At 48.0% G+C, this 17,772-nt stretch overlaps 1 protein-coding gene across 1 annotated transcript in view; it reads right to left on the bottom strand.

Moving 5' to 3' along the window:
- Window positions 1-17,772, bottom strand: part of anapc2 (anaphase promoting complex subunit 2) — a 68,891-nt gene that overhangs the window by 30,741 nt on the left and 20,378 nt on the right. Inside the window, 3 exon segments of the mRNA XM_038782589.1 lie at window positions 562-703; window positions 10,947-11,128; window positions 13,258-13,375. Of these exon segments, the coding sequence (XP_038638517.1) occupies window positions 562-703; window positions 10,947-11,128; window positions 13,258-13,375 (442 nt within the window).

The raw sequence follows: 17,772 nt of genomic DNA, 5'->3' as shown, positions 1-17,772 counted from the left end.
CAGTAACCTTCACCTGCGGTGTGACCAACTCGCTAAACGTGCTATCACCACCTTTACTTCACAAGTTCATCATTCTAAGCCTGCAGTATCTGCCAGGCTTGTTATGCTTGCAAATCTCCTTTACTCACAGCAAAGCATTGACACAGTCTCACCTGCTACAACTTGCTTCATTTGTCTATTGTCACCTCTACTAGGCTCTGTTTGACTACTTTACTCCAACTGCTTCTCATGACAATGAGAAATCATCTTCTTCACCCCCCCCCCCCCCCCCACCCAAAGTATGTTTAGGACAAGATGTAGACTGACCATCATCCACACATTCTCAGAGCTATCTCCTCCAGAAGGGAGAACAACCAGGAGCGTGTTGGAAGTGGACACATCTAAGTGCTTGTGCTGGCTAACATTCTGCCCTCCTCGAGTTGGACCCAAACCTACAATCGTCTGAACAGAATAGACTCTACACCAATGATTATTAATTGGAAATGGCTCAGAATCAGTAGGCAGGTCAATTATAGTTAAGCATTCTATTCCAACGCTGCAACAAGGCATGTATCTCAGTACCTGCAGGTAATGTAGCTGAAATGATGGAGTATTCGATCTGCCAGTAGTGTTCGATATTCATTGATAAACAACTCTTTGCTGCCGTAAATGCTAACCAGCAAAGTGATAATGTCAGAAGATCTTCGTTTGGAACCAAATTTACCTGAAATCAAGATTAGGAGAAGTAAATGGAGAAGTAAAGATATTTAAAGCATGATGTTGTGAGGAGGACACTCAATCCAGTGAGAAATAAGTTATGTTAAATTCAGAGGTATAGAATTTACAGTACAGGGGGGCATTCGGCCCATCGAACACACACCTCCACCCATCCCAGTAAGCCCAGGAACATCACCCCACCTTTTTTTTGGACACCTATTTTTAAGGGCAATTTAGCATGGCCAATCCACCTAACCCGCACATCTTTAAACTGTGGGAGGAAACCAGAGCACCTGGAGGAAACCCACGCAGACACGGGGAGAAAGTGCAGACACCGCACAGACAGCAGTGTCCCAAGCCAAGAATCGAACCTGGGACCCTGGAGCTGTGAAGCAACTATGCCCAGCACTGTGCTGCCATGCTGTACGTACCGTGATAGCTCCTGGACCATCATTGCAATGTGTATTTCTGCCATAAGCCGGATCAAATCCGTCTCTTTCTTACAGGTTTTTAGAATATTCTCTGTGGACTTCCTCCCATTTCATTTGAACCCACAAGTGTTATTGGAGCACTCAACCAGCAACCTGGAGTTCAGATCAAATTAAATTGAACAAAACAAAAGATGAGCCTGAGAAAAGTCCCGGGTCCTCCGAAACCCCCAAAATTGCCACCCCTGGACCCATCGCCACCCTCGTTTTTAGCACCCGGGACATGGTCCCCACAAATCCCTCCCAGTACCCCCTAAGCATCGGACATGTCCAAAACATGTGTACGTGGTTCGCTGGTCCTCTTGCGCACCTAGCGCATTTGTCCTCTACCCCAAAGAATTTGCTTAGCCGAGCCACCGTCATGTGGGCCCGGTGAACGACCTTAAACTGAATCAGGCCGAGCCTGGCACATGTTGCGGTCGCATTTACCCTACTCAGGGCCTCTGCCCACAGCCCGTCCTCCATTTCCCCGCCTAGCTCCGCCTCCCATTTGAGTTTCAGTTCCTTCGTCTGGGACCCTTCCCCCCTTATGAGCACCTTATAAATATCAGAGACTCTACCCTCCCCTCCTTTCCCCCTAGAGACTATTCTGTCTTGGATCCCCATTGGCGGGAGGCTTGGGAAGGATGGGACCTGTCTACGGACAAAGTCCCGCAACTGTAGGTACCTGAAATAGTTTCCCCTTACCAGACCAAATTTCTCCTCCTAGCTCCTCAAACTCGCAAAGCTCCCCTCCAGGAACATATCGCCCAACCTTCCCACCCCCGCCTGCCGCCATGCTCGAAACCCCCCACCCATACTCCCGGGGGCAAACCGATGGTTGTCGCAGATTGGCGCCCAAACAGACGCCCCCCCCCCCCCCCCCCCCCTCCACTGGCCCCATATCCGCAGGGTCACCACCACTACCGGGCTGGTGGAGTACCTGGCCGGCGGCAGCGGTAGAGGAGCCGTGACCAGGGCTGCCAAGCTGGTGCCCCTGCACAAAGCAGCCTCCACCTGCTCCCAGATAGACCCCGTACCCACCATCCACTTCCTTATCATAGCGATGTTAGCCGCCCAGTAATAGTTAATCAGACTCGGCAGTGCCAGCCCTCCCTCGCTGCGGCTCCTCTCAAGCATCGCCTTCTTCACCCGCGGGGATTTTCCCGCCCAGACAAAGCTCATGATCATCTTGTTAACCCTTTTGAAGAAGGACTGAGGGATAAAGATCGGGAGGCACTGAAAAATGAACAGGAATCTAGGGAGGATTGTCATCTTTACAGTCTGCACCATCCCTGTCAGCGACAGCGGGAGTGCATCCCATCTCCGAAACTCTCCCTTCATTTGTTCCACCACCCTGGTCGAAATTAACTTGTGCAACCTGCCCCAGTCTCGCGCCACCTGGATCCCAAAGTACCGGATATTTTCCTCAACCAGCCTAAATGGTAGCCCTCTCAATCTGTTCTCCTGGCCCCTTGCCTGTACCACAAACATTTCACTCTTGGCCATATTTAATTTGTACCCTGAGAACTGGCCGAACTTCCTCAATGTTTCCAGTATATTTTCCATCCCGGCCAGTGGGTCCGACACGTACAGGAGCAGGTCGTCTGCATAAAGAGAGACCCTATGTTCTACCCCGCCCCTCACCATCCCCTTCCATCCCTTTGCGGCTCTCAGCACAATCGCCAGCGACTCTATGGCCAGCACAAACAGCAGCAGGGAGAGCGGACAGCCCTGTCTGGTCCCGTGGTATAGTCTAAAATACTCTGACACTTCTGTTTGTCCTGATGCTGGCCTTTGGGGCCTGATACAATAGCATGGTCCAATTCACCAGTCCCTCCCCGAACCCAAACCGTCCAAGCACCTCCCATAGATAGCCCCACTCCACCCGGTCGAAGGCCTTCTCGGCATCAATCGCCACCACTACTTCCACCTCCTTGCCAGTCGGGGGCATCATTATCACATTGAGTAATCTTCTCAAGTTGGCCGACAGCTGCCTACCTTTCATGAACCCAGTTTGGTCATCCCCAATCACCTCCAGTATACAGTCCTCAATTCTAATCAGCAGGACCTTTGCCAGGAGCTTGGCATCTACATTGATCAGGGAGATTGGCCTGTATGACCCGCACGTTTCCGGGTCCTTACCCCGCTTCAATATCAGTGATGTGGTGGCTTGCGACATCGGCGGCGGCAGGGTCCCTCTGTCCCATGCCTCATTAAAAACCCTCGCCAAGACCGGACCCACTAACTCAGAGAACTTCTTATAAAACTCGACTGGGTATCCATCTGGCCCCGGGGCTTTCCCCGACTGCATGGCCTTTAGGCCCCCCAATACCTCCTCCACGCTAATCGGGGCCCCCAGCCCATCCACTCGCCCCCCGCCTACTGTTGGGAATGTTAACCCGTCCAGAAACCTTTTCATCTCCTCCAGTTCTTCCGGGGGCTGCGAAGCGTACAGCTTGCCATAGAAGTCCCGGAATACCTTATTCAATCCTGCCAGGTCCTCCACTCTGCACCCCTCCCCATCCATCACTCTTTATTTCCCTGGCCGCCTCCCTCTTCCTGAGTTGCTGCGCTAACAGTCTACTGGCCTTTTCCCCATGCTCATACACCATGCCCCTTGCCTTCCTAAGCTGTTCCACGGCCCTACTCGTGGATAGTGCCCCCAGTTCCGCCTGTAGTCTCTGCCTCTCCCCGAGTAGATCCTCCCCCGAGGACTCCGCGCGTTCCTCGTCTATCCGACACATTTCCCTAACCAATCTGTCCATCTCTGCCCTGCCCGCCTTGGCCCTGTGGGCTCCAATTGAGATCAACTCTCCCCGCACTACTGCCTTCAGCGCCTCCCACAGGGCCGCCGCTGAGACCTCCCCCGTATCATTCACCTGCAAGTAGTTCTGCATACACCTCTGAAGCCTCTCACAGATCCCCTCCTCCGACAACAGTCCCATGTCTAGCATCCATTGTGGGCGTTGGTGATTCGCCCCTCCGACCTGCAGGTCTACCCAGTGCAGGGCATGGTCCGAAATAGTGATTGCCGAATATTCCGTGTTCTTTACATTTCTATACAATCCCTGCTTAGGACAAAGAAGTCTACCCTAGAATATACTTTATGGGCGTGCGAGTAAAATGAGTAGCCCCTTCCCGTCGGCTGTCTGGCTCTCCAGGGGTCCACTGCCCCCATTTGCCCCATAAACCCTTTCAGCTCCCTTGCCATTGCTGGGAGTCTACCCGTTCTGGGACACGACCGATCCAGCCCCGGGTCAAGGACCATGTTAAAGTCCACCCCCCCCCTCCCCATTATTAGCCTACGAGAGTCCAGGTCCGGGATCTTCCCCAGCACTCTTTTAATAAAGTCCACGTTGTCCCAGTTCGGGACATATATATTCACCAGCACCACTCTTCTCCCCTCCAGTCTGCCCCTTACCATCAGGTATCTGCACCCCCTGTCTGCGGCTATGCCCTCCGCCTCAAATTGCACCCGCTTGTTGATCATGATTGCCACCCCCCTGGACTTCGAGTCAAAGTCCCGAGTGGAAGACCTGGCTAATCCAGCCCTTCCTTAGCCTAGTCTGGTCAGACACTTTCAGATGTGTCTCCTGCAACATAATTACGTCCGCCCTCAGAGCCCGCAAGTGCACGAACACCCGTGCCCTCTTAACCGGCCCATTCAGTCCCCTGACATTCCAAGTGATCAACCTGGTTGGGGGGGCACAACCCCCCCCCAAACGCCGGTCAGCCATAGCCTTTCTCGGGCCGGCCCCCGGCCTGTGAGTCGCGCCATTCTTGGCCCGCCTCTTGGCTGCTCCACCCTCGACCTGTTTTCCATTGCCTACTTCAAATCCCTCCCACATCAGCAGAACAACCCCCCCCCCCCCCCCCCAGCAACATCCCCAAGTAATCCCACCCCCGCCACCCATTGGCTATATTCTGCCCCCCCCACCTGACTCCCTTGACTAGCCAATCTGCTAGCCCGGTGACTCATCACTCCAGCGCCCCCCTGTCTCATTCCCATTGTTTCTCCGTCCTCATCCCCACTCCCCGGCGCCCCATCCCCCTCTCCGACCCGCTGGAGCAAGTTCACTGGCACAGGAAGGCATGAACATCAATACAACAAAAACCCCCAACCCACGTCCTTAACCCCCCTCGCTGACCAGCCACCCTTGGTTACCATACCGGCTCCAGTGCACTCAGCGAGCCCCACAAAAAGTAAAAATCCACACGAAAAGGAAAAAATAGAAAAAAGAGGAAGACAAAACAAAAAAACCAGTAACCAAAAACAAAGGGAAGTGTCCCAACTGTCCCACATGGCACCTTTAACCCAGCAAACCGTTGAACAGCGGTCCAGGCACATTCGGCGAACCTTCATACGATAGTTCTCGGGTCCTAATTCGCGCCCGTGGGACCTCTTTTCGGGACCAGCCCCTGATCCCTTGCAAAGTCCATCGCTTCTCCGGGCTCGGAGAAGTAGTGGTGTCGACCCTGATGCGTGACCCAAAGACGGGCGAGGAACAGCAGACCAAACTTCACGTGCTTCTTGAACAGCACTTCCTTGACTTGTTTAAAGGCTGCTCGCCGCCGAGCCACCTCCTGGCTTAGGTCCTGGTATATACGGAGAACACTGTTGTTCCACGTGCTGCTCCTGGCACTCTTCGCCCACCGCAGCACCCGCTTCTTGTCCACGAACCTGTGGAACCTGATCACCATCGGACCGGGGGGGGGGCGCCCCTGCACTCTGTATGTCCCCTCCAGCTCCGGCGGTCGAGGAAAGGCTTCAGGTCTGCCAGAAACGCTGCGGCATCAGCTTCCTCAGCCCCCTCCGCTTCTTCAGCCCGTCGATTTCTAACGCCGCAATCGTCTGCGCATCCGCCTGCTCCTCCACCACCTCTCCCAGCTCCTTAACTATTACATCTTGAGCATCCAGCCTCTGATTCAGCTGATCCACTGCCTTCTGAAGTGGGTCCAAGTTGTCCTGCTTCAGCGACTCAAAACTGCTCTTCATCACTTGCAGCATGTTATCCAGCGCCTGCTGGATTGCTGAGTCCGAGGTCCGCGTGTCCGCCATCTTAGGTTCCAGGTCAGCTTCCCCTGCTCCTTGCCTTTGTCCCTTTCTCTCTCTCTTACTCTGCTTCCTGGACTCCCGCAGTTCCATGCAGTGCAGCCCGCTCCCCTGCACTTCCGCGGCCGCCTTTTTGCTGCTCCGCAGTCCCGCTATCGCGGGGAAATCAGCCCCTAAAGCCTCGGCGGAGTGAGAGCCCGCCGAATGTGCGGCTCACTCGATCATTGCCGCCACCGGAAGTCCTCAGAAGAAATCTCTGCCCAACACTCAGTTACAGTCTGTTTACAGGGGCTAGGTGAAATATCACTGAAGAGTTTAGACAAATGATGAGTTTAGACAAGTGGTTTGAGTTGATTAAGGAAATAGAAGATTTTCAAAAGGCAAATAGTGACTGACTAACCCAACTGAATTTTTTGATGAAGTAACATTAAAGGCAAATGACAATGCATATTGTCAAATCCTTTCCTAAAAATCCATGTGGACAAAGTAGCACATAAAAGGCTAGTTAAACAAAATTGTAGTACATGAAATAAAAGGGTCAATGTCAACTTGGCTTAAGGACAGAATGCAGAAAGTCATGGTAAATGGTTATTTCTCTCACTGGAGAATGGTCAATAATGCATTCCCCAAATATCGATGCTAGGACTACTGCTTTAATCAATATACAGTCCTCACTTAAAGTTCTGTTTGCGTTCCAAAGCCGCAACTTTAAGTGAATCGTGGGTTCCTGAAGGAATCAATGTTAAATCCGGAGTTAGGTTTCTCCGGACAGGAAATGTCCAAAGGAACCTATGTACAAACTGAAATAAAGTAAAATACAGGCACAACACTGCTGGCTGAAATAACTTGTAAAATAAAATCCATCACTAACTATAAAAGAAACACAATATTAAACACTAAACAGCATAAGGGGCAGGATTCTCTGTTTTTGGGACTTATGTCCCCACGCTGGCGTTAAAACTCATAGAATCATCATAGAATTTACAGTGCAGAAGAACGCCATTCGGCCCATCGAGTCTGCACCAGCTCTTGGAAAGAGCGCCCTACCCAAGCCCACACCCCCACCCTAACCCAGTAACCCAGTAACCCCAAGGGCAATTTAGCATGGCCAATCTACCTAAGCTGCACAGCTATGGACTGTGGGAAGAAACCAGAGCACCCGGAGGAAACACATGCAGACACGGGGAGACGTGCAGACTCCGCACAGACAGTGACCCAGCGAGGAATCGAACCTGGGACCCTGGAGCTGTGAAGCAATTGTGCTAACCACTATGCTACCGTGCTGCCAGGAAAACTGGCGTGAAAGGGCCACATATTCCCAGCCCTGTAGGGGGCTAGCAGGGACCCGGCACAAATCTAGCAGCTTTTGCTGCAGTAACAGGCCCGCGCACCTCCGGGTCAGAGGCTGTGCATACGCACAGTGGCGGCCGGCAGCAGCTGCTGCCGTGCTCCATGGCGGGCTCAGACCGCGATAGACCACCCCCAATCAGCCGCTCATAACTGCCCGCCCAAACATTGTCCGGCCGCACATAAGGCCCCCCCCCCCCCGCCCTCCAATCACACCCCCAACACCCCCGCCCCCCAACCAGGGCGGCTGCGGAAGCTCGTTTCCTGACTGGCAGGATCACATTGGATCCACGCCATCGGGACTTTGGCCAGTCAGGGGGCGAGCGGGCCTCCAGAAATGGCCCTGGGTAGGTGCGAGGCAGCATGGCGTACTCTCTGGGTACACCGCTTTTCGGGGCCCGCAGAATCGGGGAACCGGTCCCGATTCATAAGAACATAAGAACATAAGAAATAGGAGCAGGAGTAGGCCATCTGGCCCCTCGAGCCTGCTCCGCCATTCAATGAGATCATGGCTGATCTTTTGTGGACTCAGCTCCACTTTCCGGCCCGAACACCATAACCCTTAATCCCTTTATTCTTCAAAAAACTATCTATCTTTACCTTAAAAACATGTAATGAAGGAGCCTCAACTGCTTCACTGGGCAAGGAATTCCATAGATTCACAACCCTTTGGGTGAAGAAGTTCCTCCTAAACTCAGTTCTAAATCTACTTCTAAATGGATTCTCCGCCCCGATGTCGGCCACGATTCCAGCGTTAGGGTGCGGAGAATCCAGCCCAAGGTGTTTTAAAGAATTACATTGAAATAAGTCACCAGGTTCCATCTAGTGGTAGAGGTTGGTCGGTGCAGATTGTAACTGAAATCCTGACTATCTGCTCTGACCAACTTCAGCCACTAGATGGAGCTTGCACTTTTGTCGAGATCTGCAAGCAGAGCGGCGAGGGAAGGGGCGGGGGAGATAGAGAAAGAGCGAGTGAGGCTGGAGCTGGGCAGGGGAGGCTGCGGGTTATATGTGCAGGCAGAACACAGAGGAGGAAGTCTGTGACAAATGGCATTAAACCAATGATAAATGAAGGCAGTGACACTACTTTATTATAAATCATGCTCAGTGTGTCAATGTTGAGTGAGGGCTCGTGACTCCAATCTTGGAATACAAAGGCAGCATTTCAATATGTGCCAAAATTGGAAGAGTGGCAAACAATGAACTTGAGACTAATTGCCTACAAAGGGACATTGATAGGCTAGCATAATTGGCAGACAAGTGGCAGATGCAATTTAATAAAGAGAGGTGATGCATTTTGCAGAAGGGATAGGGAGAGGCAATATCTCCCAAGGGTTCATGTGCAAAGATCGTTGAAAGTGGCATAACATATTGAGAGGGTGGTCGACAAAGCATATGCGATGTTGGGTTTCATAAATAGAGGAGCAGGAAAGTTATGCTGACCTTTATACGGCTCTGGTTAGGCCAGCTATTCAGTCCAGTTCTGGCCACTACACCTTCAAAAGGATGTGGTCTCTGAGAGGGTGCAGAAGAGGTTTACCAGAATGGTTCCAGGGATGGGGACTCGTAGCTATATGGGTTAGGTTGTAGAAGATGGTGGAAAGGTTGTAGAAGATGGTGGATGGTGGAAAGGTAAATCACTGGCACTTTGCTAGAGGTGTACAAGATAATGACAGATTTGGATACGGTAGACAAGGAAAATCTGTTCCCATCAGTCTACGGTACAAGGACTAAGGGGCATATTTTAAGGTTTGAAGCAAGAGCTGCAGAAGCAACATACAAAATAGGAGCTGGAGTAGGCCACTCGGCCCCTTGAGTCTGCTCCGCCATTCAATAAGATCAGAGCTGATCAGTTTGTGTTTCAAATTTCACATTCCCATCCAATCCCAATAACCTTTGATTCCCTTGCCTAACAAGAATCCATCTGTCTCCACTTTAAAAATATTCAATGCCCCATCCCCACCACCTTGTGAGGTGGAGAGTTCCAAAGTCTCATAACTCTCAGAGAAACAAATTCTCATTTCTGCCCTAATTTAAAAACTCTAGCTCTGGACTGAACCACAAGAGGAACCATCCTCTCCACGTCCATCTTGTCAAGACCATTCAGGACCTTTCGTACTTCAATCAAGTCACCCCTCACTCTTCCAATCGTAGCTATACGAATTGACAAAGCTTTGACAAAGAGTCATCTGGACTCAAAACGTTAGCTCTTTTCTTTCCCTCCAGATGCTGCCAGACCTGCTGAGATTTTCCAGCATTTTCTCTTTGGCCTCATTCTTCCAAACTCCAGTGGAAACGAACTGGTCTAACTTTTCCTCCTGAGAGAAGCCGCTCATTCCAGGGACCAATCGAGTAAACCTCTTCTAAACCGCCTCCAACACATTTACATCCTTCCTTGAAGGAGGCCAAAACTGCACACAGTATTCGAGATGTGGTCTCACTAATGCCCCATGTAACTGAAGCATAACATCCTTACCTTTATGTTCAATTTTTCTAATAATAGAGGACACCATTCCGTTAGACTTCTTTTCTTTTTTGTATATTTAGAGTGCCCAATTCATTTTTTCCAATTAAGGGGCAATTTAGCGTGGCCAATCCACCTACCCTGCACATCTTTGTGTTGCGGGGGTGAAACCCACACAAACACGGGAGAATGTGCAAACTCCACACGGACAGCGACCTCGGCGCCGTGAGGCAGCAATACTAACCACTGCGCCACCGTTAGACTTCTTAACTACTTGCTGTACCTGCACACTAACCGCTTGTGACTCATGTCCTAGAGCACCAAGATCCCTCTGCAGGTTAGAATTCTACAGCCTTTCTCCATTTAAGTAATGCTGATTTTTGTTTATTCTTCCTGCCAATGTGAACAACTTTATATTTTTCCTATATTATACACTAACTCAACCTCTCTTATCCCCCTGCAACTTCCTTATGTCCTCTTCATAACGTACTTTCCCACCTATCATTTTCATCTGCAAATTTACGTGTGTACCTTCCCTCCCCTCATCTAACTAAAAAGCAGAAAAATGTGTCAGACACCCGTTTGATATTGCTTCTTCACTTAGACTGTTCAATCTTGGAATAAATTCATGTTGAACTGAAGATTATCAGTGCACTAAAAGGTTCACTCAGTAAGAAATAAGCAATAACTTTTCAAATCTTTTAAGATTCATATTAGCTGTTCTAAATAACCAATCCATTTGTTGTCAGAATATAAAATATGTGCTGTTATCTCTAGGATTTGGGCCTGTTATCCTCAAACCCTCCAAAGCCACAAAGGCGTTCTTCCAGATTCACTCTTCTTGCTCCTGGGGAGTTTTAGAAATGAATAATAATAATCTTTGTTATTGTCACAAGTAGGCTTGCATTGAAGTTACCTGGATCTGCATCGACAGGATCAGGAAGCCAGTCCTCTGGATCAGAGATGTCATCATCACTATCGTGCCCATGCTCCAGAGTGATCGGATCTGCTTTGGATAGCTCATTTGCCAGATCACTAGATCCTTCGGAGTCATCAGTCAAACCTGCTACTATCTGTCTCACAGTGTCATCCCGTGTCCTGTGGGTGCACAAATAAAAAGAAGCGGAAAACTAGACTAATAAAGATCAAAAATTAACTGCCCGATTAAATAAACAACAGATAAAGCAAATCTAGTCTAGCATGTCATTTGGTTCTGCTCAAGCAGTCGGTTCTTAAATTATGTTCAAGTCAAATATTTTTTTAAACCTAGTTCTCATCTGATCCCTTTCATTATTGTAAAATAGTTAATCATCTATCTCCCCACAAACACTCACCCCACCCCTTCCATCACCTCGTCAGTAAAACAGCCTCACTGCCATGCCAGATCCTATTTTGAACTCCACAATTTAAGAACTAGTGTTACCTTGTTCTATATATATCATCTGCATCTCTTATTGTGGATACTGCACTTAAAACTGGATAACTGATTTCCAATATTTAAGTCCTTGAACTTGAATTTCTGCAGAACACACAATTTTTGGTTAAATGGTGCCCATATCATTTTCCCCTACACTTACAATAACCACAAGCATGTGAAAACTTGGGGAATCGTCCGAACCTCTCAGCTGTGGAATTCACTGACAATCACTAGATTCAGGACCCTGCCAGTCATCGTCGGCGGGGCAACATTCTCCACCAATCGATTCCTCCATTTTAACTTACTTTTAATGAATCACAAACGATTCATTAATTCAAAATATTTAGCACCCTATTCTCCGCACCTCCTCCACCAGCATTAGAATTAGAACAGTACAGCACAGAACAGGCCCTTCGGCCCTCGATGTTGTGCCGAGCAATGATCACCCTATTCAAACCCACGTATCCACCCTATACCCGTAACCCAACAACCCCCCCTTAACCTTACTTTTTAAGGACACTAAGGGCAATTTAGCATGGCCAATCCACCTAACGTTTATGAAACATTCCCAGCCTATTTTGTCAAATTTGACGATTCTAGTCTCTTTTGACGTGTTTTGACAATTTTGGACATTTTACAATATCAATGTTGTAGATTTTGGTCTAGATTTATATATTACTGCACAAATAGAAGTTGCAGTTTTGTACGTTCAAATGTCAAAACATAGCTCAGTATGAAGCAGCTCATAGGGGTCACAGTCTGAGGATTCAGAGTAAACCATTTCGGACAGAGATAAGGAGGCATTTGTTCACCCAAAGAGTGGTGAGCCTGTGGAATTCATTACCACAGGAGGTAGTTGATGCTAAAACATTGAATATATTCAAGAGGCGGCTGGATATAGCACTTGGGGACAATGTGATCAAAGGCTATGGGGAGGAAGCAGGATTAGGCTATTGAGTTGGATGATCAGCCATGATAGTGATAAATGGCGGAGCAGGCTCGAAGGGCCAAAAGGCCTCCTCCTGCTCCTATCTTCTATATATCTATGGGTGTAAAAATACTGCAGATTGGATGGGTTGAGAAGTTAATGACCTAAAAAGATGGCACATGGATGATATTTGACTATTCTAAATGTTTGTTGGGGTGGGGAGGTTGCGAGAAGCTCTACTATTCAAAACTGAAAGAAAGATTTTCAACAGTTGCATCATGAATGGAGCTTCAATGGACATCAACCACAGATGGTTGGAATTCGCTCACTATTCTCACCACAATCAGTGAGACCTGCTTTTCAATCCTAACCTAATTCTCTTCAAGCTGATATCCAGCTGTTTTTTTTTTGTTGCCAATCTTGCCTTCTTTGCTTCCTTCTATCCTCGTACTGTTCTTTATTTCTGATAACAATTCCTTTTCTCATACAACTGCTGGTCCTTTCTATTCAAAGATATTATCCAACTTATAAAAGGACTCCACTGAGGGCCGAACTAATATTTTACATCAACAAAAAGTATGAATTGCACAAATTTAAAAGCTTTGTTATTAAACTAAAGCTAACCGATACCTGTATAAAGCATAGAACGCGATATGATTTATTAATTCTTTATTAACCCATTCTCCAGGTCTCTTTCTTATTGCATCCCTTTAACATTGTATCCTTTGGCATGATTGTCGCCCCTCATTCTTTCTAACAATCCCAAAACAATATTAACATATAACTGACAGTGAGAAAAGGGCAGAACACAACAAATCATCACCCCTTGGTGTTTACTTTACACACTGCCCACTCATTCGAACTAGAGATACAGCACTGTACCTTAGATACTTGCGGACTGGTTCGCATACCACCTCCAAAATAACCATGGATGGATCCAACTCGCGAAGGGCCTTGATTGCAGATATGTACAAAGTTATCACATCAGCAGTGTTAACACCTAAACAAGATGTTACTCCATTAACTGCTGGAAATAACTTTTAAAGCACAACCTCTATATATATTTGGCCAAAGAGCAGCACCAAGTTAATTGGTACGATTGAATCTGTAGTAGAAATTTAGTAACTAGAATTAGGTGCTTTCACATGAATTTTTTATCTTCATATTTTTTAGATGTGCCATTTCTCTGCAGGGCAAGGTATTGAACCTCATGTCCAAGTAAGCAAAGGCATTCCAATGAGCTACTAGAGACGTAGATCAGACATTCTCAGATTCAATTCCCCTGCCTGTAATTAGTCCGTTTTGGGGGGGCAACTGGTGGCGTAGTGGTAATGCCACTGAACTAGTAATCCAGATGCCCAGGCTAACACTCTGGGGACAAGGAATCAAATACCACCACAGCTGCTGGTTTTCAATTAACAATTGGATTTGAAAGCTAGTCTCGGTAATGGTGACTATCAATTGTCATAAAGACCCATCTGGTTCACTAATCTTCTTTAGGGAGGGAAATCTACCATCCTTACCTGGCCTGGCTCACATGTGACTGCACATCCAAAGCAATGTGGTTGACTTTTAACTCTTCCCTGAAGTGTTCAGTGCAACGGAAATTAGGGATGGGTAACAAATGCTGGCTTTGCCAGCGGTGCCTATATCCCGTGAAAGATGAAAGAAAATTTAGCCGAATGAGCAGTTGGGCGAGGGAGGGATAATAAATTAATCAGCGCTACTTTCCTGATCTACATCTGGTGACCCTTTCTGAAATTGTGCGTGTAGGAGGGTGGGATTAGGCTGTATTAGCATTCCCCACTCTATGTTATGAAACATTCTATTTCTCCATGCGCTATGTAAGCTTGCAAAATATTTAAAAAGATGTACCACAGTTTGTTACATTTGTTCTTGCCTTGCAACAAGGGTAAGACCCTCTTGGACTGTTGTGATAGGCACCAGATCAGTTCAAGGATCAGAGAACAGCACTTCTTGCGAAGTCAGTATTAGTCACCCAGAGGTAAAAAAACAAGAGGCAGGGGCCAGGACCAGGTCCCAGTTAAGAAAAGGAAAAACAGTCCTCGGTTAAATAAAAATCCACGGGAGCACACTAGGTGAAGTGAGCTTGAGAGAAGCCCAGAAGATCCATGAAGGCAATGGAAGGTTCATGACTCCATACTCTGTGGTGTTCTACTTGGCACAGCCAAAGATCTGAAATTGTGCTTGTAAAATGGATGCTTCAGTGTGCTCAGAAATCCAGAAAAAAATAGTCTTGGGAGGGGAGATCAAGACCCTGCAAGGTGGGCTATTGTTAAAGCCGCCAACATAGGAGCGACGTTTGGAGAGAATTCCAAGGCAATATCTTCGAAAGTGATGACTGGAAACTCTCATGAGAGAGACAAAGTTTCAGTGAGATTGTGATCAACGTCTGGGTGGGTTCTTCAGAAATCCATGAAATTCATCTTTAGTCAGATATATCATTTATTGTGTAGCATGACGAGTCCGACCACAGTTTCACTGTTAATTCACATACCCCATAAGTATGGGGTACTTAAGAGTATAAGATTGATATTCTAAATTGTTTTCTCTTTCTGACCTTGCATAGTAAAGTTTATTTTAATTTGTTCAAACCCATGGAATTTTGTAGTTTAATTCTCTTAGTAAGTGTCTTTAATCTAAAGACTTCAGGAGAAATAAATAATCGGCTGAGGGAAAGCGAAACTCACAGTGCCTATGGAACTATAACACCGCACAAGTTACAACCAAGAGGAAAACTGGAAGAAATAAATCCTTCAACTACCTAAAGTAATAACAGTAACTATCCAGCATCAGTCCTTATTTCACAGAACAACATTTGGAATTTTACCTAATATACTTCAAACTACAAAGCAGGTTAGTGCTTTCATGTACTTCATATGTGGTGATCCTCGCCTGAGTCACCAGGGGGCAGCGCGGGGACACCCATAAAAGGAACGCCGAAGGCCCGCCTCCGCCACTTGGAACCGGAGGGGTTGGAGTGGCAAGAGGTGCAAGAAGCTGGAGGGTGCTAGTCTGTTTGGGGCCTAGTTGCAGAACATTGAAGAGCAGCCTTTTATCAAGTGTAATCTGTAATTTATTGTGGGACACAATAAATCATCCTTAACCTAAAGACGACTTCGAGCATTCTTTCAAGAAGCATAACATGGTACAGGAGTGGATTCTCTGAACAGAGGGAACCAGCGCTACCAGCAAGACAAAGAAAGACAAAGACAGCAGACAAAGAAGAAGCACCAGCAACAGGCAGGCCACCAGACTTTGCAGCCTCTCAACTTCAGACGACTTTCTGCAACAATGGAACACACGGTACTTCCAGCGCCAATGAGAGCTACAGGTAATTTAAATTATAATTGGAAAATGTTCAAACAACAATTTGAAATGTACTTGTTAGCTCAGGACTTACATACAGCCACCGATGGAAAGAAAATTGCACTTTTAATCACATCGTGTGGCCAGCAACTGGTAGACACATATAACTCGTTCACATATGCGGATACTGAAGACAAAACTAAGTTTCAAGTGATAATGGCAAAATTGGATTGAACACTATAAGTCTCAATCCAATGAAATCATTGAAAGATTTACCCTCCGTCACAGACTCCAAAAACAAGGGGAGACTATCACCCACTTGGTCACAGAGTTACGCTTGCTGGCACAGGGCTGCAACTTTGGTGATTTAACAAACTCACTCATCAGAGATCAGCTAATCTATGGTCTTGCTGACAAAAACTAAGAGACTCACTATTACTGCAAAACGATTTTAACACTAAAAACTACCATAGAAAAATGCTTGTTACAGGAGCAGAAAATGCAGCAGGTACAGGAGCTATTTGAAAAACATTCCTTACAAAACATCCACCACGAGGACGATATAAAGATGGTGAATTCCCCTCACAGGCTCGTCTCTTCCGTTTTCCAGGCCGTCTCTTCCGTTCTCTGGCCCGTCTGCGCATGCGCACCGTCCTGAAAGACGCGATCCCGGAAGTGATCGGTCCGCGCATGCGCACTACTCGCAATACCGGCCCTGGTCTGAAACCGCAATGCGCATGCGCGAACGCAGCAATACGCAGACGTCATGAGTGTCATTACTGCGGCTCCTCCCACTTAAAAGGGCAATGTCCTGCCCAAGGAAAAAAGGTGCAGAAAGTGTTCAAAAATGAATCACTTTGCCTCCCAATGTCAATCCACAGCTAAATTTCACTCGTCCACTCAACGGCTGGCAACATGAAAGTCCGCACGGTTGATGTCACGAACACTCAGGCTCCCGGCGACAATTTTTCGACCATGAAGAATTCAACTCCTGGGAGCACACGTACAGCATTGGCATTATTATGCCACAGCGGGACCACAGAGCTGACGACACAACCTCGACACGTGCATGCCATCAACTCTGCAAGTGAATGGACTGCCACGGTGCACTACAGGACTTCCCCATCACGTTCAAACTGGACACGGGAGCCTCAGCAAACTTGCTAACGAGCAAAGATCTCGCATCGGTCCCAGGGACGCACGAGGTGTTACCTGCAGCATGCAAGCTCACTGACTACAACGGCAACCCGATCATCTCCAAGGGAGATCCTGCCACCTACAAGTTGCCAACAAAACTGTCGTAACAGGCCTACGCTTTGAGATTGTGGAAGACAACAGGTCCTCGCTGCTCGGCGCTCAAGCCTGCAAGGATTTGCAGCTCATTCAGCGGATTTTCTGCACACGGCTTGCATCATCACGCATTTACGAGGACATACAGCTGCTACTCACCGACTACCCCGACGTTTTCTCGGGCATGGGTACACTGCCCTACACGTACGAATCTTGCTCAAAGAGACAGCCATACCGGTTGTTCATGCCCCCGGAGGGTCCCGGCTCCATTGCGGGACAAGCTAAAAGCCGAACTTCAGCGTCTCCAGACTCAAGGCGTCATCTCAAGAGTCACACAGCCGACCGACTGGGTCAGCTCGCTGGTGTGCGTCAAGAAGCCGTCTGGTGAACTTCGGATCTGTCTAGATCCCAAAGACCTGAATAAGAACATTCGCAGGGAACACTACCGATCCCCAAGCGCGAGGAAATCACGAGCGAAATGGCAAACGCTCGCATCTTCACCAAGCTTGATGCCTCACAGGGTTTCTGCAAATGCAGCTCGATGAGTCCAGCCGCCTGCTATGCACCTTCAACACGCCGTTTGGACGGTAACTGCTATAATCGGATGCCCTTCGGCATATATCTGCATCCGAAATCTTCCACAGAATCATGGAGCAGATGGTAGAAGGCATCGAAGGCGTACGTGTCTATGTGGATGACATCATCATATGGTCGGCGACGGAGAAAGACCATATTGCGAGGGTGAAGCAAGTCTTCCAGAGGATACACCACTTTGGA

Source organism: Scyliorhinus canicula, chromosome 21 (assembly GCF_902713615.1).
Source record: "Scyliorhinus canicula chromosome 21, sScyCan1.1, whole genome shotgun sequence".
Taxonomy (NCBI): domain Eukaryota; kingdom Metazoa; phylum Chordata; class Chondrichthyes; order Carcharhiniformes; family Scyliorhinidae; genus Scyliorhinus; species Scyliorhinus canicula.
The sequence above is the reverse complement of the archived record's forward strand: the minus strand, read 5'-3'. Positions and strand labels throughout refer to the sequence as shown.